Source organism: Magallana gigas, chromosome 6 (assembly GCF_963853765.1).
Source record: "Magallana gigas chromosome 6, xbMagGiga1.1, whole genome shotgun sequence".
In the NCBI taxonomy this organism is placed as follows: Eukaryota; Metazoa; Mollusca; class Bivalvia; order Ostreida; family Ostreidae; genus Magallana; species Magallana gigas.
The window spans coordinates 54,628,875-54,655,540 of NC_088858.1; the positions used below are offsets into that span (position 1 = coordinate 54,628,875).

General features: G+C 33.3%; 2 protein-coding genes across 13 annotated transcripts in view; one reads left to right on the top strand and one right to left on the bottom strand.

Annotated features, from left to right (window-relative positions):
• The window catches only part of LOC117688742 (ubiquitin-like modifier-activating enzyme 6), a 48,776-nt gene that overhangs the window by 11,360 nt on the left and 10,750 nt on the right, over nt 1-26,666 (bottom strand). The window contains 9 exon segments of the mRNA XM_066087904.1: nt 1,847-1,955; nt 2,242-2,344; nt 2,668-2,697; nt 2,987-3,035; nt 3,595-3,672; nt 4,056-4,133; nt 5,666-5,744; nt 25,342-25,409; nt 26,353-26,499. Of these exon segments, the coding sequence (XP_065943976.1) occupies nt 1,847-1,955; nt 2,242-2,344; nt 2,668-2,697; nt 2,987-3,035; nt 3,595-3,672; nt 4,056-4,133; nt 5,666-5,744; nt 25,342-25,409; nt 26,353-26,499 (741 nt within the window).
• The window catches only part of LOC117685279 (uncharacterized), a 54,701-nt gene that overhangs the window by 2,510 nt on the left and 25,525 nt on the right, over nt 1-26,666 (top strand). Inside the window, exons 2-6 of one of the 12 annotated variants that reach the window (XR_010714763.1) lie at nt 608-646; nt 926-1,047; nt 1,170-1,966; nt 9,882-9,965; nt 14,222-14,416. Coding sequence is in view for 5 of the 12 variants with exons in the window: in XM_066087896.1 (XP_065943968.1) it covers nt 23,090-25,090 (2,001 nt within the window). In the remaining 7 variants the exon portion in view is untranslated. Of the gene's footprint in view, nt 1-607; nt 647-925; nt 1,048-1,169; nt 1,967-9,881; nt 9,966-14,221; nt 14,417-23,088 lie in introns of those variants that run through there. The other 11 variants (XR_010714764.1, XR_010714769.1, XR_010714768.1 and 8 more) reach the window with 11 other exon arrangements.

Genomic DNA, 26,666 nt, shown 5'->3' on the forward strand with positions numbered 1-26,666 from the left:
AAAATGGGACATGCCAATCACTCTTAAAAAATCTACTGATAGTAAAATCTCAATGAATCAATACAACGATTGTACTCTCAATGAATCAATACAACGATAGTATTCTCAATGAATCAACACAATGACAGTATTCTCAATGAATCAATACAACGACAGTATTCTCAATGAATCAATCCAACGATAGTATTCTCAATGATTCAACACAATGACAGTTTTCTCAATGAATTAATACAACAATAGCATTTCAATGAATCAATACAATTTAATTGATCTATGCTTTTTATCTGTTAATATTTAAAAAAAAATCATGAAAACTACTCTGATAAAGTAGCAGGTTCCGAGTTCTTGAACATTATAGAGGTTAAGTATATTTTCTGCAGTGTCGCTTCCTTTATATCCCGCATGAGTTGGCAAAGAAAGAATTTTATTGTTTAATAACGTACCAATCTGTTTATTCCTCTACTCATACATAGAGTGTAAGTTGTTGATTATAATTACGAGGGTTGTTCGGGAATTATTAAGACTTTACCTCTCACTCCCTTGGGGAAAAAAGATAAATCGTTCAAATTTCACATGAAAGTAAAACCAGGATACCTTTTATCAACAGGAATATTCTGAAGTTTATGACATCATTCATTCATTCTTGGTAAGACAACAAACTTTCTTTTTATTTCAAAATTGCATCAGTTACATATTATCTCCATTATTGATTTTGTTTTGTGAAAAAATCTAGTTATTTTTCCCAAAAGTCAACTACTTTGAAACGTCTCTTACATTAATTCTGAATATATATTAGATCTATTGAAATCAGTTTGTGTGTAAAAAATACTTGATGTTTTGTTTTAATTTTAGTAAAGCAATTGATAAATAAACCCCAATTTACTGAAGTTTTTGACCCCTTTTCATCGTATAGTTTTTGTTTCAGCAATTATTTGGCAAGACAAGGTCTTCTCTCAAGATTCCCACAAATTTGATGTATATTTGCTGAACTGTTTGAACCTTGATGTCAAATTTCAATAAACAGTCATATTCCGATTTCTATTCTCGGTACGTTTTTTGAACTATCTCTGTATTTCAAATCGAATACAAGTGAAACTTGCACAAAAGTTAGGCACAATAAATAGCAAAATGAACATGTACAATCCAATTTCTTTTATCATTAATTGTAGGTCTACCAACACTTAAAATGTAGATGTTTAAATTTTTTCAAGTTCAAGTTTGGGCCTGCGACAAGTACCCTTCAAATGGAAAATGAAACAAGAAAGATTTAAAAGTCATGTCATCGTTTAGAAAGGCAGAAAAGCTGATTAGCCATTTTACAGTGGATGCATTATTTGATTAAATTCAGATTTATCAGATTGCTTTTACTCAGGGTGTATACATGTATTGGCCATAATTGAGATGTTTCATTGGTACCTTGTCTCGCGCCCACTGTATGCAGTGTTAAATATTAGCAGGAAATGGCTTCAGGGTGCAGTAGGGAACACTCTGGTCACTAGGGTCAACTCTGTTCAACGAAACCAGGAAAAGCTGTTTATAAACTAAAGCCCATCCTGTTGTTTAAACTTTTGATTAAACAAAGAATCAATTTTCTGTTACTTTTTTTTAACAAAGAGGATTATTCTTTTAAATTAAAAAACCCAGGACAAAACAATAACTTTATTACTGCTCATCCTACTTTTCCTTATTTTTGGAAAACGTGTTGTAGATTTCCTGATCATGCTCTTTAACAAAACCAGGAAAAGCTATTTCTGAACTATAAATCGCCTCATTGTTTGAAATCATTTGTCAGAGATTATTGATTTTCATGATAAACTAGAAATTAATGCATGAAGATAAAAATAACCTGACTACTGTAGGACTCAGTGAGATGAGGTATGATAACCTGTACATTACCTTTAGTTCCCAGGGTTCCACTCTCCAACAACGCCCTCTGATTGGTCACACACCGACTACATGTACACCAGTAAGTATGTTAATAAGGGATAAGTAAACCTTATATATTCACACCTTAAATTATGCCTTACAGACAATGTGAATGCAAAATAGACAAATGACAATAATCATTACTAAAAGCATGTATTACATGTATAATTTTGGTCTGGGCCACATTATTTTTATTCACTGAATTTACATGCTGAGTATGTTTTCTCTAAATTTGAATGATCAAAACAAAGGTTGCCCTTAAAATCAAATAATAACTTTAAGTTTGGTAAATGTATGTAGTTACAGCCAATACGCTTTACATAGCGTCGAGCCTCGATATTGTCAAGGGCATTCCCCACAACATCCTGGTTCTCAAAGAAGGCGTCGTTATAAAACCTGTCTTCTGTCTGTGGACACGCTAAAAACCAAACAACAAATCATTTTGCCTTGTTCTTTTATTTTGCCACATTCATACGAATTGAAACAGAAAATGTTTTTTTGAAAAAAGGAGAAAACCCTAATGTTATAACATTCACTAGGTCCGGTGTAGGCTTCATAGAATGGCAACACAATAAGTTAGGACTACTAACTTAAATAACATAAAGCATATGTTTATATAGGTACTCGAAGTGTAAACTGACAGTAATAAACATTAGGTCTATCAACTTATTTAATGAATACACACATAATTATAAAGCATTATGTTAAGGTATAAACTGACAGTAATAAGTTTACTTGTACCTTTCTGTTGTTGTGCCTCTATATTCAGCTCTACAAGTAAAAACATGTAACATTTTAAAATCCATCGAAATGATAGTTGCTATTAAGCCATACACTTGTCTATTTTTATTCTAGCGTTAATCACATTGTTCAGTGAGGAACAAAGTGATTACTTCTAGTTATAAAACCTGAGTTGTATATCATCATGAATATCATGCCTCGGCTTTTAACTGAAGTTGTTGAATTGTTAGTAGAGGGTTTCTTGTATGTACATACCAGTAGATATGGTTTTATTTCTACCTTTCACACCTGACTGATAATCATTATGATATATATTTACCTAGATTTATCTGCAGAACAGTAACAGCTGCAGTGGTACTTTTTGGTTTCTAAAACAGAGAAAAACACTCCATTTCTTAACACTTACATATGTAATTTAGTACAAAGTAACAAATTTATAGACATCTGAATTCTTCAGTAGCTAGGTTCTTAAGCTTTAAAGTTTCTTCTCATGCCCCTGATATAGTAAAACAGTATATATTGATACAACCAATGAAGGAATTTAATATAATAAGGTGCTAAAGCGGGCAAATTTCTAATTTCATAATTGTAAAAATATAATTTTTGAAATATTTCTAAAAAAGCCTCTTAAAATGATTTTTACTTGAAAATAACTAAAAGCTGGGTTTGGTCTTTCTGTAATCATGGTAAAAATCTTCAACTGTAATCTTGGGAATGTAGCTGCAATAAGCGACGGAACATTTACTCTAAATTCCTAAATAATAATGGCCAAGTTAATATTGTTTTAAAATATAGGAAAAAAAAATTATCCTTCAAATTATTTTTCTTTTATCAGGCATTAAGAGACAAACTAAATAGGGCATTAAGACATAAAAAAGATGAAAAACAATAAACTAAACTTTCTGCCAAGGTAATTTCAAAGTGTACCTGTATATCAGAAGGTCTGAAGAGAAACTGACGGTTGAGGTTGGATTTTTCAATCAGATCGTTGTCTGTAATGGTAATCTACAACGACCAAATATTATACATCAACACGAAAAGAAACAACATTGTATACACATGCTAACAGACAAAACACAAGTTTTCAGTCTATTTTTAGACAAAAAGGCTCACAGGCCTGCAGATTTTCTTTCAAAATTTGCATTTTATCTTTTTTATTTACTGTCAGAATACTAAAAGTCATTATTCGATTCTGTTAAACTGTTAACACACACTGGACAATGGACAGAGAACAATTGCAATAGGTAACCACAGTGACTATAAGGGGAAATGGAATTGGTCAATTTAACTGAGAGAGAATATAAATTAATTAAAACTATCAAATCGGAATTCTGATGTAACTTTTGTCATGCAATCAATATCTTATGATCTATTTTTAGAATACTTACACATCCTCTATCTTTCTGGTTTATCCCCAGCAGAGCGTAATTCTTCAACATTTCACACCTAATAGCACCGCATCCCACCTACAAAATAATAACATGGTTCATTCACTACTTGAAACATTTTATACCTGAATTCCTACAAAATATAAAAGTGGCTTAGGTAAAATGGGACATGCCAATCACTCTTAAAAAATCTACTGATAGTAAAATCTCAATGAATCAATACAACGATTGTACTCTCAATGAATCAATACAACGATAGTATTCTCAATGAATCAACACAATGACAGTATTCTCAATGAATCAATACAACGACAGTATTCTCAATGAATCAATCCAACGATAGTATTCTCAATGATTCAACACAATGACAGTTTTCTCAATGAATTAATACAACAATAGCATTTCAATGAATCAATACAATTTAATTGATCTATGCTTTTTATCTGTTAATATTTAAAAAAAATCATGAAAACTACTCTGATAAAGTAGCAGGTTCCGAGTTCTTGAACATTATAGAGGTTAAGTATATTTTCTGCAGTGTCGCTTCCTTTATATCCCGCATGAGTTGGCAAAGAAAGAATTTTATTGTTTAATTATGTACCAATCTGTTTATTCCTCTACTCATACATAGAGTGTAAGTTGTTAATTATAATTACGAGGGTTGTTCGGGAATTATTAAGACTTTTACTCTCACTCCCTTGGGGAAAAAAGATAAGTCGTTCAAATTTCACATGAAAGTAAAACCAGGATACCTTTTATCAACAGGAATATTCTGAAGTTTATGACATCATTCATTCATTCTTGGTAAGACAACAAACTTTCTTTTTATTTCAAAATTGCATCAGTTACATATTATCTCCATTATTGATTTTGTTTTGTGAAAAAATCTAGTTATTTTTCCCAAAAGTCAACTACTTTGAAACGTCTCTTACATTAATTCTGAATATATATTAGATCTGTTGAAATCAGTTTGTGTGTAAAAAATACTTGATGTTTTGTTTTAATTTTAGTAAAGCAATTGATAAATAAACCCCAATTTACTGAAGTTTTTGACCCCTTTTCATCGTATAGTTTTTGTTTCAGCAATTATTTGGCAAGACAAGGTCTTCTCTCAAGATTCCCACAAATTTGATGTATATTTGCTGAACTGTTTGAACCTTGATGTCAAATTTCAATAAACCGTCATATTCAGATTTCTATTCTCGGTACGTTTTTTGAACTATCTCTGTATTTCAAATCGAATACAAGTGAAACTTGCACAAAAGTTAGGCACAATAAATAGCAAAATGAACATGTACAATCCAATTTCTTTTATCATTAATTGTAGGTCTACCAACACTTAAAATGTAGATGTTTAAATTTTTTCAAGTTCAAGTTTGGGCCTGCGACAAGTACCCCAACCATTGATCAACTTGTTTGTATACCGTTGTAAACAAATTATTAATTTGTAATATTACTTATCACTCAGAAAGGGAAATATTTGTGATGTCTCAATAATTTCCAAACAACCCTCGTTTTTGTTATATGCTCAATGTTATGAGAACTACAAGTAAAGAGATAAAAATAAACAGTTCAAACTGATTATAGTTTTTGTAACCTGGAAATTTTACCATGAAAAGTCTCAGCTTGGCCAACTCTTCACATTTCCTCTGTCCCAAACAGATTCTTTGAGCATCATATCTGTCATGTCTGAAAGCATATCAAATTAATGTTGTTAGAACCTACAGTAGATAGAAGTTTTTGGAAATACTTATTTTCTCAATGTGAATTCACTTCAGACAAATGAGATAAGAGTTAAATTGCTGCTTATATCTTTTAGTAATAACTAGTCTAATAGATATACAAATAAAGGAGAAAACATATATAGGACCTGGATTTTTCAGAGAGCCTTGAATATCTATGTTACAATCTTTGTTTTATAGAACAATAACAAAGATGCCATGTATATGAGGTTCATTATGATAAATTTATTTGTGTCACGGTTACTTTACTATATTCACATAAGCCCAGAAATATCATAAAACAATAATATTAAGTTATTTTAGCGGGAGATAACTTAAAATATACATGTACATGTATTGCATTTCTCCCAATATAATTAAAACTCATATAAAAATATTCAGAAACACTTTCTCACCATTCTATGGGAATAAGCTCACGACACTGAATGCTTGGCGAGATAATATACAGAATGAAATTGACCTCTGACTCAGAAAATAACAAGTTCAGGGCTGCGTTCAAGGTCATAGTAGCTAGCCTAGCCGCTAGACCGTATATATATCTAGGTCTATTGAACGGACCGCTAGATTAGTCGCTAGGTCTCATTTGAAGTTTAAAATATTCACCTAAAGACTAATTACATCGACATAATTTGTTTATTTTAAGTGGAAATATACATGTTAAAATTCATCATATTTTAAGGGATGAACATAATATCACTAAGTAAATAGATTTCAAACTAGAGCAGAGCTCGTGGCCACGATAAGGTCTTCCGTTGTTGCTGCGAGTTGAAAATATATGTGATATGGTGTCAAACGATTATAATTGACTAATATTTCAGTTCTGCTTTTGTTATAAAGCGTGTTGTGATTGACAGCCTGTATATAAAACGTGTTTTGAAAAAGAAAGTAAAAAAATGTTAAAAAAAAAAACTATTTGCCGAACACATTTAATGTAATCGTTTGAAACATTATTTAAAAAATGAGATGTTTAATGGCAAGTTAAAGTTTCAAAGGGTAGCAAGCATTGTTATAAACAGTATGTACTCATGATTCTTGTCAGGAATCGCGTTTTTTTTAAACCGAACCAACCTACAAAACACGTAACCTTTTCTCTAAGATAACTTCTTTATTCAAATATTTCTATATTTTTGAAGACTATGTGCAAGTTTAGAATTGTTGCTTGCTGACAAAATTTAGAGACCCTGAAACGTACTACTACAATAAAAAAGTGTGCGACTTACGTGCCAGAAACGTTTCGTGTAAACCGTTTAGCATTTCGTATGAACCGTGAAGCGTTTTGTGTAAACCGTTTAGCGTTTGGGCAAAGCGTGCAGAATTTCGGACGAAGCGTGTCAATCGTTTTGAGCAAAGCGTGCGAGAACCGTGTGAAACGTTCATCAGATTTCATTCGGAACTCTCTGACAATTTAATTGTCTCTAAATGGCGCCCGTGTTATACATTACTTTAAACTGTTTGTGATTGGCAAAACTCTTTTGTAGGTATTTTCATGAAGAAAATCTAGAAGAAATGATAAACTTATCTTTTTACAAAATTTAATTAATTTTTTAACAATCAAAAGAAAGGTATACATTTATATGTAACGTTTTTATACGATGTTTCAGTACTGGTACAATATTAAAAATCCCTATACATAAACAAAATATGAACTACAGTTAGCAAAACATGATTTCTATTGGAACAAACCTAAATCAACTTTAACTTACACGATCATGTTTTGATAAGCATGTTTTTATTTTTTATTTAATTACATCGATAACTCTTATTGAGACCATTCGGCTGTGTACAGGCAGTACACATAACCCCGGACATCGGGTAAGACCTGCACCTGGCTGAACCTGTCAATCAAACTCTGTGTATTTGTTTTCATTGGATGGTCAGGCGTCTCTTTCTTTGTCAATAGCCAATGGAAAATTAATGACTTTAAGGTAATCGGAATCAGTATTTGATGAAGCACACAATTTAAATGACAGAAAATTTATTAATTATTTGAACAAAATTAAATGTAAACATAGAAAGAAAATATATTGTTCATTTCTATGAATTGCGGGAAGAAAGTTCTTTCGAATCCCGATAATAGATATTTTTACAAGAAATTATTTTTATTATTTAAACCACCTTTAACGGAAAACTAGAAGTCTTAGAAGTTATCAACACACAGGGATTTGCCTACAATTTACACAGTCATGCAATTAATTATTATGGGAATCCATACGCATGGTACTTAATTCAAATAGATTATGATAATCTATACACTGTACGCCGTTATCCGGAGCGCCGGTACTATATACGAATATTGAGTCAAAAATTAAAATCATTTTGATTTCTTGTTCTTTTCAATACAATGTTAAATAACATGTATTTTGAGAAAAAAAATTCGAAATAGTAATTACAATTTCCTTTTTTGTTTAATTATTTGATTTTTTTTTCTGAGTTACATGTTGATGTACAGAACATATTTATATACGCGAATGATACGGCATATGAAAAAAATAATCGGTTGTTCCTATAACATTTTTTTCTAACGAATGTGACTAACTAATTTTAAATATTTTTCAACATTATCGAAGTAAATAATATCAAGTTTATTTACTGTTTGTATTTTGACCTCTCCGAAACCAATAAAAATACTAATGTTAGAAGAAAAATCAAATCCGCCGAATACTGAAAAAGTGATTTCAGTTTGTATTCATACGGATTTTATTTTTTGGTATTGACTATTGAGTTACATGTACGGTAACTTTTTTTTGGATGATTTTATTAGTTTTTATTTTAAGTAGTAAAAGCACCCTTCCAACTCTTACTGAATTACAAGTGATGACTTGGGGCTATATATATATATATGTTCGATCTGAGCTGTGTGCGCTGAAGCGACACAATATTCTCGGTCGCACGTGGCGATTGAATTAACACAGACTGACCGAATAAACAAAGGGGTGGGAAAGGGAAACAAAATGTTACACATACGAAAAAGCCACCAAAAAAGATTTTAGACAGATTTTGATATCTTTTCGCCAATAAAAAAACCCCAGCGCGAGCACTTGTCAGCTGGGCGGGAGGTGGGGGCGGGGAGGGGGGGGGGACGCAGCAATGTTAATGCGTTCGCTTCCACAATGTAGACGACCATGTAGAAAAACTACAGTAGTGATTAATTTGTGACCGATAAAATCTAATCAAAAGTTGTTTAAAACTCGTGAATATTCTTTAAAATTATCAACGAATGGGGCGCGTCTTTTAACCACAATTAACCACAATGAAACCACAATGAATGAATGAATGATGTGGTTTGATTAAATTAACCCCAAATCTCTGGAATATACATGTATATGTTTAAAAACCTCATGAACAAGCGAAGAAATAGGATCATAAAAAGGCAGTCTGTGGAGATAAGATGCAGTTCATGGCATTCCTTATTCCAATTGGTCAAGGTATTTATATTCACATCCAAATCAAATAACTTTCAACCAATCTTTTAGTCTGTTCAAGCTTCCATCGCTTGTTGATTTTCTCAATGAATACACCTCAGGTCTAAATGTTATTGTACAGAGTAAATTTTAAAAATCAGGCATCAGATTCCCCTGGCAAACAAGAATATCCCTCCCCAAAACACCCTCTCCAATTATTAACAGTATCACCCAGGTTCTTCATGTTATTCACAATATGAAATTTCAGTTGTTATTATTTTTTTTAATTGATAATTTTAGGTTGTCTGTATACTGATAGTAAAAGAAAATACAAATACCTCCCCCCCCCCCCCCAATAAAAAAAATGTTTTTCACCTTTTTGATTTATATTCTTCTTTCACATCATGTTATATTTAATACCTATAAAGTTATTTTTTGGGGGGGGGGGTTGTTGTTGTTGTTGTTTTTTTTGTTGTTGTTTTTTTGCTGATTTGAGCCATCTTAATTAAACAAACAGTGATGGAAATACAATTTGGAACACTCAACAGACTAATTAATTTAGATTATAAAAATACATGTAAAGTTAACAGCATTAAAGTAAATGTAAAGGTAATTTGGGAATTTGTTTAAAATGATTCATTTTGTTATAAATTTGCTGTGAATATATTAAAATACAATTGTAGGATTATGTGTATGCTGCAGAAACAAATGAATTTGGCTCTTATCATCACAACAGTCTGTCAAAAGGGAGACATAGAAGAGAAAATGTGAGTTGATGATATTAAACAAAATTAATCAAAAAGTGATGTCACATGTAGATATTCAAATCAGCTGATAGTATATTATCTATCATGCAGGGATCAACAGTTACACTTGTCTAGTTGCTTTGTCCAGCTGATCTTTTTATTTGGACAAGTCAATCTACACAAACACTTGTCTGGTTTACAATTCATTTTTCTCGAACAATTATGATATGATGATAGACCTGATAAAATGTCATGAAAAATTAAATATTTTTTTTTTCACTTTAATGGAACAGATCAAACTTTTAGTATAAGAAAAAAGAAACATGAAATTTCAGTGAAGGTTGAAAACCTATAATCAAACTATATATAGTAGCTTAGTTGCTGAAATAAATGTACTAAATGAACTTGTCAGTGTCATATCACTAGAACACACCAGCAGATTGAGTAGAATATTCTTCTCTTGAGTGATTTTACATGTATATACAATAGTAAGATATGTTTTAAACATTAATAATTTATTTTTAATAAGAATACTGACCCAGTACTGAGATACACTGTATTTGATAACACCAACAATAAGGATAATTTTTAATGAAATATTTTGTGACAGTAAATAATGTGGAGACCAACCATACTCTAATCAATTTCAATCATTTATTTCATATGCCATTCATAATTTTTCCATACTTTTCAATGACAAATTACAATTTATAATAGCATTTACACAGGTAAGCAACTTGCCCGAAGAACAGGTTAATATTTTAGTTAATGGTGAGCCCTGTTATGCTACATCTAATTCAATTGCGGCTATTAATTAGTGCATGCAGCTATAGACTAAATTCCAAGTGAAAATAACATTAATCAATATAACTTTAAAAAATGAGATAATAATTAAAAGCCACGCAGCACAGTTAAGGCTGTCAATAAATTCCGTTCAGACAAAAAGTTCGGGAAATGTGCATTATGACATCACAGTATATTAAAAATCTCCAAACTTTCCTATTCATTAATTTATTAGCAAAATTAATTTATGCTAACCTTTAAATTGAAAACAACAAATGCTATTACTTACAATTTTGAGGTCCGTTATATCCTACACACTGAAATATAAGCGAGATGTCGTTCTCGCTGTACTACAAAATATGACGTCATATGCTCCAAAATGACGCATTAAGTTAAGTCATTGAAGGCTATCATGCAGTTTTTTAGCGAAGAAAATTAAATGTCATAGATTAACGGAAAATTATAAATGAATATTTTGTTTAACATTATTATAAGTAGAATGCTACCTATATAGTCTTATTTTCATTTTGTTATAAGTATACATCGTATTAAGAGGCAACCTCTGTTTTGTGTAAAATACCGTATATCTTAAAGCTGAGTACCTAAATAAATCACTTAATTGCAAGGGCATACGCTTAACTAGCTGCAGATCTGTAGCTCTCTGGTTGAAAAAATTCGGATAGACAAACCAGAGAGCTACAGTTCCAAGCGTTGTAAAAACCTCCGATTTACGCCGCCGTTTTTGTGTCGCTCGCTTCGGGAATTATATCCGACTTTAAAAGCATTCAACCGCCTAAAAAATTGGATTTATTAATTAAACATATAGTTTACCCTAACTCTGCTAACTTTGTTTTCCTTTCAATGGTTCACAACGGCCATCCTTCGCCTTGGAATGTCATCGTTTTAAAAAACTCGCCTTATGACAACCATGTTTACCTAGTAGCGAGATCTCGAGTGCGTCGATTTACCCAAATGGATCCAAATGAACCCAAATGCACCCAAATGGCGATTAAAGTTGAAAACAATTATAATAAAGTCCTTATTACTAATATCATCACTTGTTTTAGTCATTTCATGGGGTTGTTAGCCGTTATTAAGAAAAATAAAGACCCAAATGGCGATTCAAGCGGAAAACAATTAATATGTTTTACGGTGCTACCGTTCTGGCGAGCGCAGCAAGAATTACACATACTGTACCTTGCATCATTGTCAACTTAGAGTTTTATTGAGGTATCAAAGAACGACAAAGAATTTTTGAGAGAGTATTGCATTACAATAAGTATGCAAAAGGTACTAATTTTAATGGTTATGATATATACAGCGCAACCCCCTACCCAGAGAGAGAGAGAGAGAGAGAGAGAGAGAGAGAGAGAGAGAGAGAGAGAGAGAGAGAGAGAGAGAGAGAGAGAGCCCGGTACCTATTTGTAGGTGTGTAATTTCCCACTTTTAAATTCTACATAATTTTTTTTACCTGTTAATTTTTCATTTTATTCCTTTTTATTTAGTTCAAAATGTCCTATCGTTTATTTCCTCCCAACTCATATACTTTCCTGCCTACTGTACATGCATGCACAATTAGTTTAAAAATGGATCGATATGACAGTAAAGTATGGCTCTTGCTAGTATATATATATATATATATATATATATATATATATAAAATCTCTATATTAAAAAAAGACTAAAAACAAATCATATGTCAAAATGAGGCAGGTATCGCAGACTATACTTATTACAGATGTTTGATCCACCTCTAAATTTATCGCGGGAAATATAGCGCGGGTGCACTGTGACGTCATCTATGACTTTGTTCGTCTTTGTTTACGTTTCTCGACTCAAATACGGAGGTATGGAAGCATGTAACAAATCTTTCGAGTCTCGCCAAAGCATATGCGGTACTCAAAACGTGTGTTCAAACTTTAAGTCACCGTAAATTACGAGTTAAAAGTCGGCCATTTTTGGCATAGCACCACGGGTGAAAACATTAGAGAGCATTATGGGACGTAGACAAAAAATTTTGTTTGATGAACTGTAGGTTTAGCTCGTTCTTTTTCCCGCGCACACTGGTTCTTAGAGCTCGCTTCGCTAGCCGGCGCTGCGCACCGGCGAGCTGCGCTCGCTATAATAAAATCCTCATAATTTAGGGAAATTTGGAAAAATAAAAGCCGAAGGTCCAGAACAATAATTAAAATTTTTTCAGTATATCTTTAAAAATTGTTTTTGAAAAATAAAGATGAGCATTTTATCTCGATTTTTAAAATTATATAATGTATGTAATTATATTCAAATAATATAAATATATATATTATATAAAAATAAAACAACTTTTTAAAATAATTTTAATTATTGTTATGGACCTTCGGCTTTTATTTTTTTCCAAATTTCCCTAAATTATGAGGATTTTATTATAATTGATTTCCGCTTGGGTTCATTTGGGTCCATTTGGGTAAATCGACGCACCCGAGATCTCGCTACTAGGTAAACATGGTTGTCATAAGGCGAGTTTTTTAAAACGATGACATTCCAAGGCGAAGGATGGCCGTTGTGAACCATTGAAAGGAAAACAAAGTTAGCAGAGTTAGGGTAAACTATATGTTTAATTAATAAATCCAATGTTTTAGGCGGTTGAATGCTTTTAAAGTCGGATATAATTCCCGAAGCGAGCGACACAAAAACGGCGGCGTAAATCGGAGGTTTTTACAACGCTTGGAACTGTAGCTCTCTGGTTTGTCTATCCGAATTTTTTCAACCAGAGAGCTACAGATCTGCAGCTAACGCTTAACTGATTCTGACAAAATTTTACATGTGAATTTGAAATATGCTATGTAACTTATAAACTTCTACGATCCTTGTAAAATCTTACAAATTAATTATTTTTTAATGAAATTAACCTTGTGACCTTCAAAACTATTCAACAAATGCATTATAAATTACAGTTACTACTAACAAATAATCTTATCTCACGAAGTTTGCAGCGTTTTTCAAAATGTACGGTATAACATTAAGATATTTTATAATTCAGTTGTGAATTTTGACATGACTATGCCCTTGCAATATTGAATTTATTAAATGACCTCAAAACTACAAATACATCTGCTTGTACCATGCGACTGTCATATCACGTGACCACTATGAACATAAAATATTGTACTTTTATATATATATTTTAGAAATATATATTATTTGAGTGACTGTTATTGGTTTTAATAAGGACATGCCAGTTGAACTAAAGTAAATGCGTTTTCATCACAAAAATTTGCCGATATTTTTATTGGCCGCCTTAACTGTACTGCGCATTTCCTCTTTTTCACTTTTGAAATTTTGTACATGTAAACATAAACACATCAGGATTTTGCTTCTTATTTGAAAAAAAAAATTTCAATCACATTTGAACATGTCTGTTGTGGTATTTTATGCGAAATACATACATGTTCCTGTAAATGATTTTATTAAATGATCCATACATGTAATATTTTACTTTTTCAACATTGCAGAGTGTTGAGGAAAATGATGAGAACAGTTCAGTGAATACCCAGACCAACAAGACAGTCAGACATACAATGCTAGATGAACAAATAATAAACAAACTGAACTCGCAAAAATTTTGAGCAATTCAACATTAATTTATTGTCACTTTGTTGTGTATTTTATTTTATTTTCATGATTTCGAATATATTTTGAATATTAATTTGAAGAATTATTTATTAGTTTTTAAGTAAGTGTTGATTCTTATTTCTGGAGTTGCATTGAAAAGATATATCATTTTCCCCTTGTGTTGATATTTGGAGTTATCTGCCCTTTATCATACAAAACAATTAATTTAAGCCTTGTTAAACTGGTTAAAATCATAAATATTGTTATCTTTTCAAGCAGTTAACCTAATTCATTGATGGAAAATACCTAAAAACAGAATTTCATGCTATTATGATTTGTTAAGATTCAATTAATATACTTTCACGCTTGGAGTTATCTGCCCTTTGCAAAAAATATATAGAAACAATTCTTATAAAGCCAAATTAAATTATCTTGATATATTGATTTTAAATATTTTAAGATATTTAACAAGTTTTTCATTTATTTAAGCAGAAAAAGTATTTTAAAGGAATTTTATGATCAACTTATTGTTTAAAAAATATTTCATAAAATTTTTTAGGGGGTTGGGAAGGTGTCAAATTAAGAAATTTTGGAAGTAAAATAAACAAAAACGAAAAAGATACCCGCTCTAGTTTTTATAAATAATATTTTATATACCCATGTTTTCAAATTTGCAATTGATTTATTTTTTCTTTGCCTGTAATTTTTGAGAGACTTTCAAAAATAGGGTGAAAATTGAAATATCAAAATTTAGAAATTTTGGCCATCTTTGAGCCAGCTTTAAAATGAACAAGGACATCGAGATTTTTTTCTCTTGCATCATGTACATCTATATTTGTGCTATGTATATAATGTGTGAAATATCTTGAAAATTTATAAACTAGAGGTACTGTGAGCAAGCTCACAATTGATACCCCCCGCTAAGAAAAATTTAATATTTAAACATTTTGAATTATTGGTAAACTGAGCCGGATTTTTTCCGAAATTTTTTCCCCCACATTTTTTTTCCTAAAAAAAAGTCATCTGGACAGGCCATTTTCAGAGAGACAGGGATGAGAGTCTAAAAATAGTTTTATGTGGCCTGAGACAGGCAAGCTTTGTGTCAAATTTTAGCTTCTAATATTTCCATTAATACAAGACATAACACAGACAGAATTTAGCATTTTTGAAACAATGACCTTGAACTTCCTCAATTGACCTTGGGTCAAGGTCATGACACACCCGTAGGTCATAAGCAATCCTTGTGTGAAGTAAAAACTTCCAATGTTTCCCAAATAAGAAAGATATGGACCGAACACGAATTTTGCATTTTTTCTGCCAGTGACCTTTCCCAAATGACCTTTGGTCAAGGTCATGACACGCCCTTAGGTCATAAGCAATCTTTGTGTGAAGTAAGAACATTTAATGCTTCTCCATAATGAAGATATGGACCGGACACGAATTTTGCATTTTTTCTGCCAGTGACCTTGTCCTTTCCCAAATGACCTCAGTTCAAGAACATGACACACCCTTAGGTCATAAGCAATCTTTGTGTGAAGTAAGAACTTCCAATGTTTCTCCATAAGAAAGATATGGACCGGACACGAATTTTGCCTTTTTTCTGCCAGTGACCTTGACCTTGCCCGAATGACCTTGTGTCAACGTCATGACACATCCTTGGGTCATAAGCAATCTTTGTGTGAGGTAAGAACTTCCAATGTTTCTCCATGAGAAAGATATGGACCTGACACGATTGCACATAGACGGACGGACAGACGGACGAACAGACGGACAAGGTGATTCCTATTTACCCCCAAAAAGTTTGTTCGCGGGGGGTATAATAAGCCCATTCTGTGACTTTGAGTATACCTTATTTTCCAACTCAAAAACTGTATTTGGGCCCTAAATGAATGAAATTGGTTACCATGGCAACCAAGGTAATAGGCATTATTTTGATGGTGGATAATGTCATACCTTATGAGTATCAATCACCTGAGAAAGTTTCATGGAAATCTGAGATCATGCGTGCTATGACCCTATATTAAAATTTTAGTTTTTAAAGAGAATTGATGTCAACATGTAACGCTTTTTACACTCATACTACAAACATCACTTACAAAATAACTTTGTAACGACCTTGATAAGATCCAAACAAACAACTTTTCCAGCGACAACTTACCGTTTTTGAGTTATTAAGCAAAAACGTTTAGGGGCTACTGGCCCTTAATTTAAGGAGCCAGCCCTTTTTTATTGGTGTCAAATGAAAGCCCTTGATATTCTGCACAAATATTATTCTACATGTCTTAACAAAATATTGTTCGTTTAAAAGATATAAAGGAAGATATGTCTAAATTTTCGCACATTTTGGAATCCTGTTTTTTGACCCCCTACCTTTTTCTAAATAAAAACGTAATCCAAAAACAAAAACAGATATGCACAACTACAATGTCTCTGTTATTCATGGATTCCCATGCCCTGCAATCATAGTCTCGGAGCCTTTGTCTGGAAACCAAATGCCCTAATTTTTTTTAAATAAAGGGATAACTCGTATACGGAAAAGGAATTCTATATTGTATGAATTGCTTAAAATAGTGTTTTGTAAAGTCTATTAGTTATGAAAATTTGAACAAAAACCGTTCAGAAATGAGCACGCTATGAAGCCTCATAGTTCGCGTCTAGGAAGAAAAAAAAAGAACTAGAACAAAGCTCGTTGCGAGAGTAAAGCTTGAAGTACCTGTAAAAAACCGTTCAGAAATGAGCACGATATGAAGCCTCAGAGTTTGCGTCTAGGAAGAAAAAAAAGAACTAGAGGAAAACTCGTTGCAAAGCAACGAGTGGGTCCTCCGTTAATGTCGAGAGTAAAGCTAGAAGTACCTGTAAAAAGCAGAGTTCTTAAACCAAATACAAAAGTAACTAAAACATGAGAAAAAAATCGAATAATTCTTGGAACGACTTAACAATATCCGAATGATTTTAAGTACGACTTAATAAAAACCTTTCCGATTTCAAGACCGTCTTAACAAAAAAAAATCCGAATGTGTTCAAGTACGACTTAACAATTATTTGTGGTACTAGTTAATTTTACATTTAACTTTGTGCTATTTTTTAAACGCGGAATCAAAATTTCCGGAAAAATCAAATATTAAACCTCAATCTCTCTGTTGTGTATCGTCCGATTTTAAAACGAATTTCAACGTTAGATTAAGCTTAAACAGTTTTTTATTTTTGCTTAATGATTAATATTAAATTATCGCTTGAAAAGAGTTATTATCAAAAGACTTAGAAGCCCTTTTTAGCCACTAATTTGAAGGGCCAGTCCTTATTTCTTGATATCAAATAAAAGGCCTTGCAAATATAAACATATTTTGTTCATCATGTATTCACGAATTGTTAATTAATGTTCTCGAGATATTTGAACAGCTGTGTTTTAGGGGCCGACCCTTTAACTCCTTATAGAGGCCACAAACAACACAATTTAAGTTGTCATATTGTTGAGAACATTCTTCTTAACATTTTTTGTTCTACATTGCTTTTCAAAATATTTCTCCTTTTTTAGATATAAATGATAAAAGTTTCAAACTTCCGGCCCCTTGAAACCCCTTATTACGTAGCATATGACAAAGGTATGGTACTGTATAGATAAACAGCTGTACAATGAACATTTTTGCTCCTATGATTAACAACAAATCATTTTTCAGTAAAGAGTTATTTTAAAAAGACTTTTGAGCCTTCTTGGTCCTAAACTTGAGGGGCCAGTTCCTTTTTCTTATAATCAAATTAAAGGTCTTGCAAATATAAACATATTTTGTTCAACAAGTGTTTACAAAGTGTTAACCGTTTTCGAGATATCTGACAAATGTGTTTTAGGGGCCGACCCTTTAACTCCTTAATGGGGCCATCAACAAAAAATTTAAGGTGGCATATTGTACAGAACATTATTTTGAGCAACTTTTGTTCTACATTGCCTTTAAAAATATTTCTCCTTTTTCTGATAATAATGATCAAATTTTCGAACTTCTGGCCCCTTTAAACCCCTAATTACGTAACATATGACTTAAGTAGGGTACTGTATAGATAAACAGCTCTACAATGACCATTTTTGCTTCTATAGTTGATAACAAACTATTGTTCAATGAAGAGTTATTGTAAGAAGACTTTAGAGCCCTCTTGGCCCCTAATTGACGGGGCCAGTCCCTTTTTCTTGATATCAAGTTATATGTCTTGCAAATATAAACATCTTTTGCATTACATGTTTTAACAAAATATGTATACATCAAAAGTTATTTCAGAAAATGTTCTTAATTTTGTGGAAAATTTTGGTGCTAATTTTCAGGTTCAGGCGAGCTTAAAGGCCTTGAGCAATTTCCATTCATGGAAGCAAGGGGGTACATCTACAGACATTCATCTACAATCCCTGAAAATTTAAAGCTTCTGTCTTTATTAGTTATGGAGGAGATGCGTGGACAAAATGACCCTTAAAAATTTACAAAATCGTCATTATCTGAAACCGGAAGTGATGTCATCATTTGAAGATTAAATAAATTCTAGCGAAGATGATGTTCTATCACTCTCTAAAATTTCGTGGAAATCGGTTGGGTAGTTTTTGAGAAATAACGCTCCAAAAAAGTCAGAAAAAGAAAAAACTAGAGCAAAGCTCGTTGCAAAGCAACGAGTGGGTCTTCCGTTAATGTCGAAAGTAAAGCTAGAAGTTCATGTAAAAAGTAGAGTTCTTAAACCATAAAACATAAAAAAACTAAGACATAAAGAAAAAAATTGAATCTTTCTTGGTACAAGTTCACAAAATCCGAATGATTTTAAGTACGAATTAACAAACCTTATCGATTTTAAAATGACTTTGCCAATACAATTCCCAATGTGTAAAATAACGATTTAACAATCATCGAATAATTTTAGGTACGAGTTAATTTTACCATGAACGTAGAACTATTTCCTTAACCAAGAATGTGGAAACAAATTTTCCGGAAAAATCAATTTTCAAACCCCTATATCTCTGCAAAGCATGGTCCGATTTTAAAACAGTTTCGGTTTTAGATTATGAAACATAAGCTCTAATTTTTTGTTTTATGACTAATATCAAATTATCGCTAAAAATAAGTCATAATTAAAAGACTTTGGAGTCCTTTTGGTCCCTAATTTGAGGGGCCAGCCCGTTTTTCTTGATATTAAATGAAAGGTTTCAAAAAAATAAACATATTTTGTTCAACAAGTATTCACGAATTGCTAACCGGAACAATTCTGTTTTAGGGGCCGACCCTTTAACTCCTTCTTCGGGCCACCAACATAAAATTTTTAGATTTCATATCGTTAATAACATTATTTTGAGCAACTTTTGTTCTACATTGCTTTTTAAAATATTTCTTCTTTTCTAGAAATTACTGATCAAAGTTTTGGACATCTCGCCCCTTTAAACCCCTAATTACGTATAATATGACTTAGGTATGGTACCGTATAGATAAACAACTGTACAATGAACATTTTTGCTTCTTTAATTGATAACAAATTATTTTTCAGTAAAGAGTTATTGCAAAAATACTTTAGAGCCCTCTTGGCCCCTAATTTGAAGGGCCAGCCCCTTCTTCTTGAAATCAAACGAAAGTCCTAATTAATCTAAACAAATTTTGAATTACATGTCTTAACAAAATATTTACACATTAAAGGTAGGGCCAAAAATGTGAGAAAATGTCGTTAAAAAAATTGGTGCCAATTTTTGAGCTTGGGCGAGATTCGCCGCCTTCTGCATTTTTCAAAGTGACGAAAGTGACGTCATCAGCCATCAATTTAGTACGTTTGATGCTCAATATGTCCTGTAAATTTCATGCAAATCGGTCGAGTAGTTCTCGAGATATGGCATTCGAAAAAAGTAAGAAAAAAATAATAATAAGAATAAAGAAACGGTAGAATAACAAGAGGGTCTTCCGTTGGAAACAGACGACTCTAAAAAGAATCCGAAGAAAAACAAAAAGTTCTTCCGTTGGAAACGGAAGACCCCAAAAAATAAGAATAATTTTTACCAGCACAATAATAGTAAGACCCTAATTTGTTACAAAGTGGTAACTAAGGTGGCCATCTTGAATTTGATGCTAAACATACAAGAATAGAATTCCTGGGTCCCCCGCCAGTCAAGCAGTATACTAGTATACTGTATATTGGAATATTTTCAAACATTCAGGGCTGTTCCAGAATAAAATATGTGGGGAGGTTGGGATGAACATTTTTTTACCCCCACTACCCATTTATTTTCTATTTTTCCTGTCGCAAATATTTCCAAAATACTACAATCTAAAAGAACTTGACCAAAGTATTAGTGGTATAAACATTTGGTATAAATTTAATGAAAATCCGTCAAAATTTGTAGGCATGAGAGCGCTTACAAGGTCACAAAGTCCCATAACTCCAACAAAAAGTATCGACCAATGCTGATATTCGAACTTGACCAAGGTAATACTGGTATAAACATTTGGTATAAATTTAATGAAAATCCGTCAAAATTTGTGGCCTGAGAGCGCTTACAAAAAAGTGTGATAAATCCGTCACAAAGTCCCATAACTCCAACAAAAAGTACCAACCAATGCTGATTTTCGAACTTGACAAAGGTAATAGTGGTATAAACATTTGGTATAAATTTAATGAAAATCCGTCAAAAATTGTAGGCATGAGAGCGCTTACAAAAAAGTGTGACAGATGGAAACACGGACACACGGACACACGGACGGACGCCCGGTATTTCTATGTCCCCGCTCCGCGTTGCGGCGGGGGACAAAATTATTTAAGGTATCACACCGGTAATTGTTTTCACTATATAACACTATAGAGGGGGGAAAATTCTTAAAAATCAGTTTGTATTCCTCATGACAAAATATTCGGAGGAAATGTTATTTGTTACCTATCTCATCAGCTAACACCATAAAAAGGGCAAGCGATACTGCATTTTCTCAAAATATCTAGCTCCAAACAGGTCTACCCTCAAAACCACGTGTTTTCCATTTGTATGTAAACAGACTGCACACTCCCCAGGAAGCTGCTGCATGTGCCCTGAAAGAAGTAGTCCCTGTGAAAAAAGATCATCACCTAACAAAATACATGAAATATCCTACTCAGTGGTACAATAAATTTTAAAACTGAGTAAAGGAAAATGTAAAAATACAGTCAAGGAAAAAAATAATTCTGAAGAATATATGGAACTACAATTGACTAAGTTCATTTTGATTGGCCGATTACCGGTGTGATACCTTGAATTAAGCTACGAATATCTACGTAGCGGCTAGGCTAGCTTACCGTTCAACAACGTAGCCCTACGTAACAGCTACGATCTTGAACACAGCCCTGGTCCGCATTTCAATTGCAAGTCAATATATAAACATGCGCCTGGTCTGGTCAATGTCCAGACAAAGATTGTCAAATTTTGAAGGTAAAACACATAAAACAATATATACAAAACAACCAAATTGAACCTGACACAAACAACCAATAAAAAACTGAGTTCACAACAAGAGATGTTTGTGAAACACTTATGCCCCCCCCCCCCTCCCTGGGAAACCTCCACAAAGAAAAAAAACAGTAAACTGCAAATAACTGGATTTTTTCTACATCCAAGGGCCATACATGTAACTCTGTCAAAAAATGGCTTGATCATACCCAATATCGAACTTGACCTAGATATTATCATGATAAACCTGTATACCAAATTTCATTTCAAAAAGTTCATCCTCTGCGTAGGAAATGAGCACAATCTGCAAATAACTGGAATTTTTCTATGTCCAAGGGCCATAACTCTGTCGAAAATGGCTCTATTGTATCCAATATCGAATTTGACCTAGATCTTATCATGATAAACCTGTATACCAAATTTCATTTCAATATATTCATCCTCTGCGTAGGAAATGAGCACAATCTGCAAATAACTGGAATTGTTCTATGTCCAAGGCCCATAACTCTGTCGAAAATGGCTCTATTGTATCCAATATCGAATTTGACCAAGATATTGTCATGATAAACATGTATACCAAATTTCATTTCAATATGTTCATCCTCTGCAAACAAAATGAGCGGAAACTGCAAATAACTCGAATATTTCTTCATCCAAGGGCCATAACTCTGTCAAAAATGACTCGATCGTACCCAATAACTTGAATTTTTCTATGACCAAGGGCCATTACTCTGTCGAAAATGGCTCGATCGTACCCAATATCGAACTTGACCTATATATTATCATGACAAACCTGTATACCAAATTTCAATATGTTCATCCTCTGCGAAGAAAATGAACGGAAACTGTTGGTGGATTGGTTGACCGACCGACCTACCGACCGACAGACAGCAGCAAAGCAATATGCCCTCCCTTTTTCGAAGGGGGGCATAAATATCAACTGGCCAACTCACGATCAAGCACTAGCTGCCCTTAGGATATATGCTCAGGTGTATGAATTAAGAAAGAGTGGATCTAAATTTACTATGTGTATACTGGTTTAGATGTATTTTAATTACAATAACTTTATTTATCTATAAATCTCTAACATCTATCAGAGTGTTTCAAAATGACACAAGAAAAGTAACTGTTGTGAATTCCATGTTCTTTTTTTAGCACCTTAGAGTTTTTTTATGAAATGCACTCTAATATTAACTCAAAGATTTAATTAAATTATTTTATTACAGTCATGTATATTAGATTTTGTTTCTTTACTATTTTCAGTAGTAACAAAAATCACTTTAGATATTGGTGTTCTTAGTATTCACACCTGACTTGACTTAAGACATTTTTCAATTACAGAATGGCTCTTCAGAAAATGTCAGAGTCAGTGTATGTGGGGATGTGTCATGAGATAGGGACACCACAACAGGTGACCTCCAGGAGAGATATAGCGGATATATCAGAGCTATTGAGGAATAAAAATGAACTGGTGAGGTTTATGAGGAGTGGAAGTCACAGAGAAGGCTTCAGATTACATGATTCAGACGTAGACACTATGTTCTGGCCATCTAACCACCGAGTGATCTGGGAATTCTCCCAGACTGAGTTTTACAACATACACAGACAAAGACTGATTCTCTGTGACAGTTCTGAGAGTCCACCAGGATTTACATTACTTTGGTTACCATTGGAAAGAGCTTGCCGGGTAGTGTTGTCATCGTGTTTAAGGATGAATGGGGGACTCTATATATCAAGTTTAAAATACAGAGAGATGACACGAACTTTAGGAAGACCTGATTCTATAGTACATGGGCCATGTAACAGTGGATTACATGGTACAATAGAATACGATGATGCTCATTGTTTTGTCAGTGATTTTTGGCCTCCCTCTGCCGCCTCATGGATAGACAGATGTCACTCATGGCCCTTAGCTCATGTTGCCAATGACATCATCAGAAATGGGTGTCACTTTGTAGCAATAGGACACAAACTAGGAAACCATGAAGACAACGAATGGAGAATTTCTTTCTCTCGGGCAGAATACAAACTTGTATACTCAATGAATCATACACAGTTCTTAACGTATGGTTTGATGAAATTGTTTTTAAAGGAAATAATTAACAATGGAATAAGAGATGAAGATAAACTGCTGTGTTCCTACCACATGAAAACAGCTGTTTTTTGGGCCATTCAACAAAACACACTACCTCACTGGTGTCCAAAAAATCTCCTGGCCGGTTTCTGGGTCTGCTTCAAACTTCTCCTTAAATGGGTGTATGAAGGAATTAGTCCAAACTTTTTCATTCCAGAAAACAATATGTTTCTGAGCAAAATCCATGGCCAAGCACAAACAAGTTTATTCAGGCGACTGTATGGCTTGTATGAGAAGGGTATAGCATTGCTGCTACACAGTCCCTCCATCAGGTCCTCTATCATTGATGTCCTCTGTAATCCCAGACTCACGGTGTGTACTGATGAACACACTCTGATCTCTGAGGCTGAGTTTGATGTAGAATTATTTCTGGAGATATTAAGTAATCATTCACTAAACACATCAGACCTTCAGCGCTGTATGAAGATCCTACACACAGTAGAACAGTTGATAGGTTCTCCTCTGTCACAGTATCAAGTTGTAAGTTTACAGAAACATACAGCCACCAGTCTTCAGTGTACTGCTTTTATATTACACAACATGTACACAAACACATGTGTAAACAAACAAGTGTATATTGCAGAAAAAATGTCTTGTCACATGCTGAAATTAGGAGCCAGGTTTGGGTTTGTTTCTGACATGTTGTACATTGCCATGTATCATTACAAGACACTCAGATACAGGGAAGCTTTATCTGTTATAGAGATGACAAAGGTCAAGTTAGCACAGCCATATCTGATGTATTGGGGACATGTAGACAGAGAGAGGTATACTGAGGCTGTAGGGGGACAGTCCTGGTCTACAAAGTTCAGACAGGCTGTAGCAAGGGATATCAGACTTATCAATAAAATATGTTATATCAGTGAACTATTACCAGAACAACAGTCTTCTCTACAAAACAGAAGGTCTGCATTATTCATCCAAGTGCTTGTAATGTTACACTTCCTAGAGTCCCTGTGTTACAGACACATTGATACAACATTATCACGAGCAGCTTTAGATGAGCTACAGGTCCTAGTCCACCATGATCAGGGACTGTATATAGGTAATCTATTTAGAGACATCTCCTGGGAGATCCTGGGGATCTGTCAACAGATGGCAGGAAACCTCCAGGCTGCCCTGTATTCATACCATCAGTCACTCAGACAAAAACAATTCAATAAAATACTTACTGCTACCACACAGAGAATCCATGAGTTACACATTTAAGTTCAGTTAAAAATAAAATTAAATCCAGGTGTATATGTACCAGATATTTACATGAAAGTTTTTAATAGGATCATCTGCTATTTCTTTGAGAAGTTCTTTGAGAAGCGTAAACATTTCTGCACAACACTGTCATTGAAATCTTGCACAGTAGTTAGGTCACATGATGTGTGTTTTGATGATGGTGAGAACACTACAATGGACATGATATCTTTGTTTTATTTTGAGGATAACCTAGCTATTGTTTCACTTACCTTGGTGTAAACATGTCTGGTGTTGCTGCCTCTTCTTTGTTTATTACATCTCTACAATCCAAGTACAGCTGTAAAATAAATAAAATCACAATAATTACTATGTGAAGGCTAGCTTATATCTTTAATGAGACACTAAGCCAGTTTTTCACAATTATATACCATGAAGTGACATTTTCCCCACAATTGTGGCTGTAATGTTGTAAAAAATGAAAAAGTAAAAAAGTGAATTGCAGCAGGTGAAAAAAAATATACGGTTATAGGTTGAACAACTTTAAGTACATATTAGAGTTACTAACTTTGGGTATGGGGTGGGGGTAAAAGTATCTGAAAGAAGGTGATGTTGTTTAGAGTGGGGCAAGTCTATGGGATGTAGTTGATGATGCATGTTGGATGTGTGGTTCCTGCTGCACTCGCCCCCAGTGGTCACACCGTGAACACACTTATCCTTAATTTACTGTTAAAATTCCATCATAATTTCAGGTGTTCCATACAAAAAATATTGCACATTCTGCCTTTTGTTACACAGTCATGCATACACTTAAACAACAAAATGCTTTCTTTGGTAATTCTTGTGGGTTACTGCAGAAAAAATTCAATAACCCGCGTTCATTCATGCAGGATGTGAAGGTAGCGGCATTCAAAATCTTTGTGATTAATACTTTGTGCAGTTCATGATCTTTCTTAGGTGGCGGAAGTTTTAGGTCAATTGATAACTGGTTAGATCTGGGTCCTGTAAATTTCAGCCCTGTCATTTTCTACATAGCTATGAATCCGTTTTCTACTGAAATAGAGAAGTTACTCTGTTGATCTTTTGATACCATGTTTTAAATGGTATTTTCGAGGCTCCTGAACAGTGTTTGGGTCTTCAACTTCACATATGTACATTAAAAACTATGTAATGTAAAAATAAATTCAATTGTTTTTTCCTCTAAAGCGTTAATAAAAAAAATATATGTGTGTGTTGGTGTAATTTTGTCTGTTACTGTTCTCTTGTATATAAAATGTACTTACCCACTGTTTGAGTGGTGTAACTTTGCCTGTCACTGCTTTGATTCCTTCCTGTGCCACGAATCCCCCCAGAGCCGCACACAGCGATGACAGACATCCGGTGTTTGTGTACGAGAGAACATTGAGGAGATCCTCGTCTATTGTTGTTACCTAAATATTAACATCATCATAATGAAAATCAACCTATAAGAAAACTCTCAATATATTTTGGTTAAGATATAATTTTGTTTATCGGGTTATTTTACAAATGATCTCTTGTTGTAACTATTTTGGCAAACACTTTCCAATAAAAAAAAATCTACACTTAGAAGTTCTGT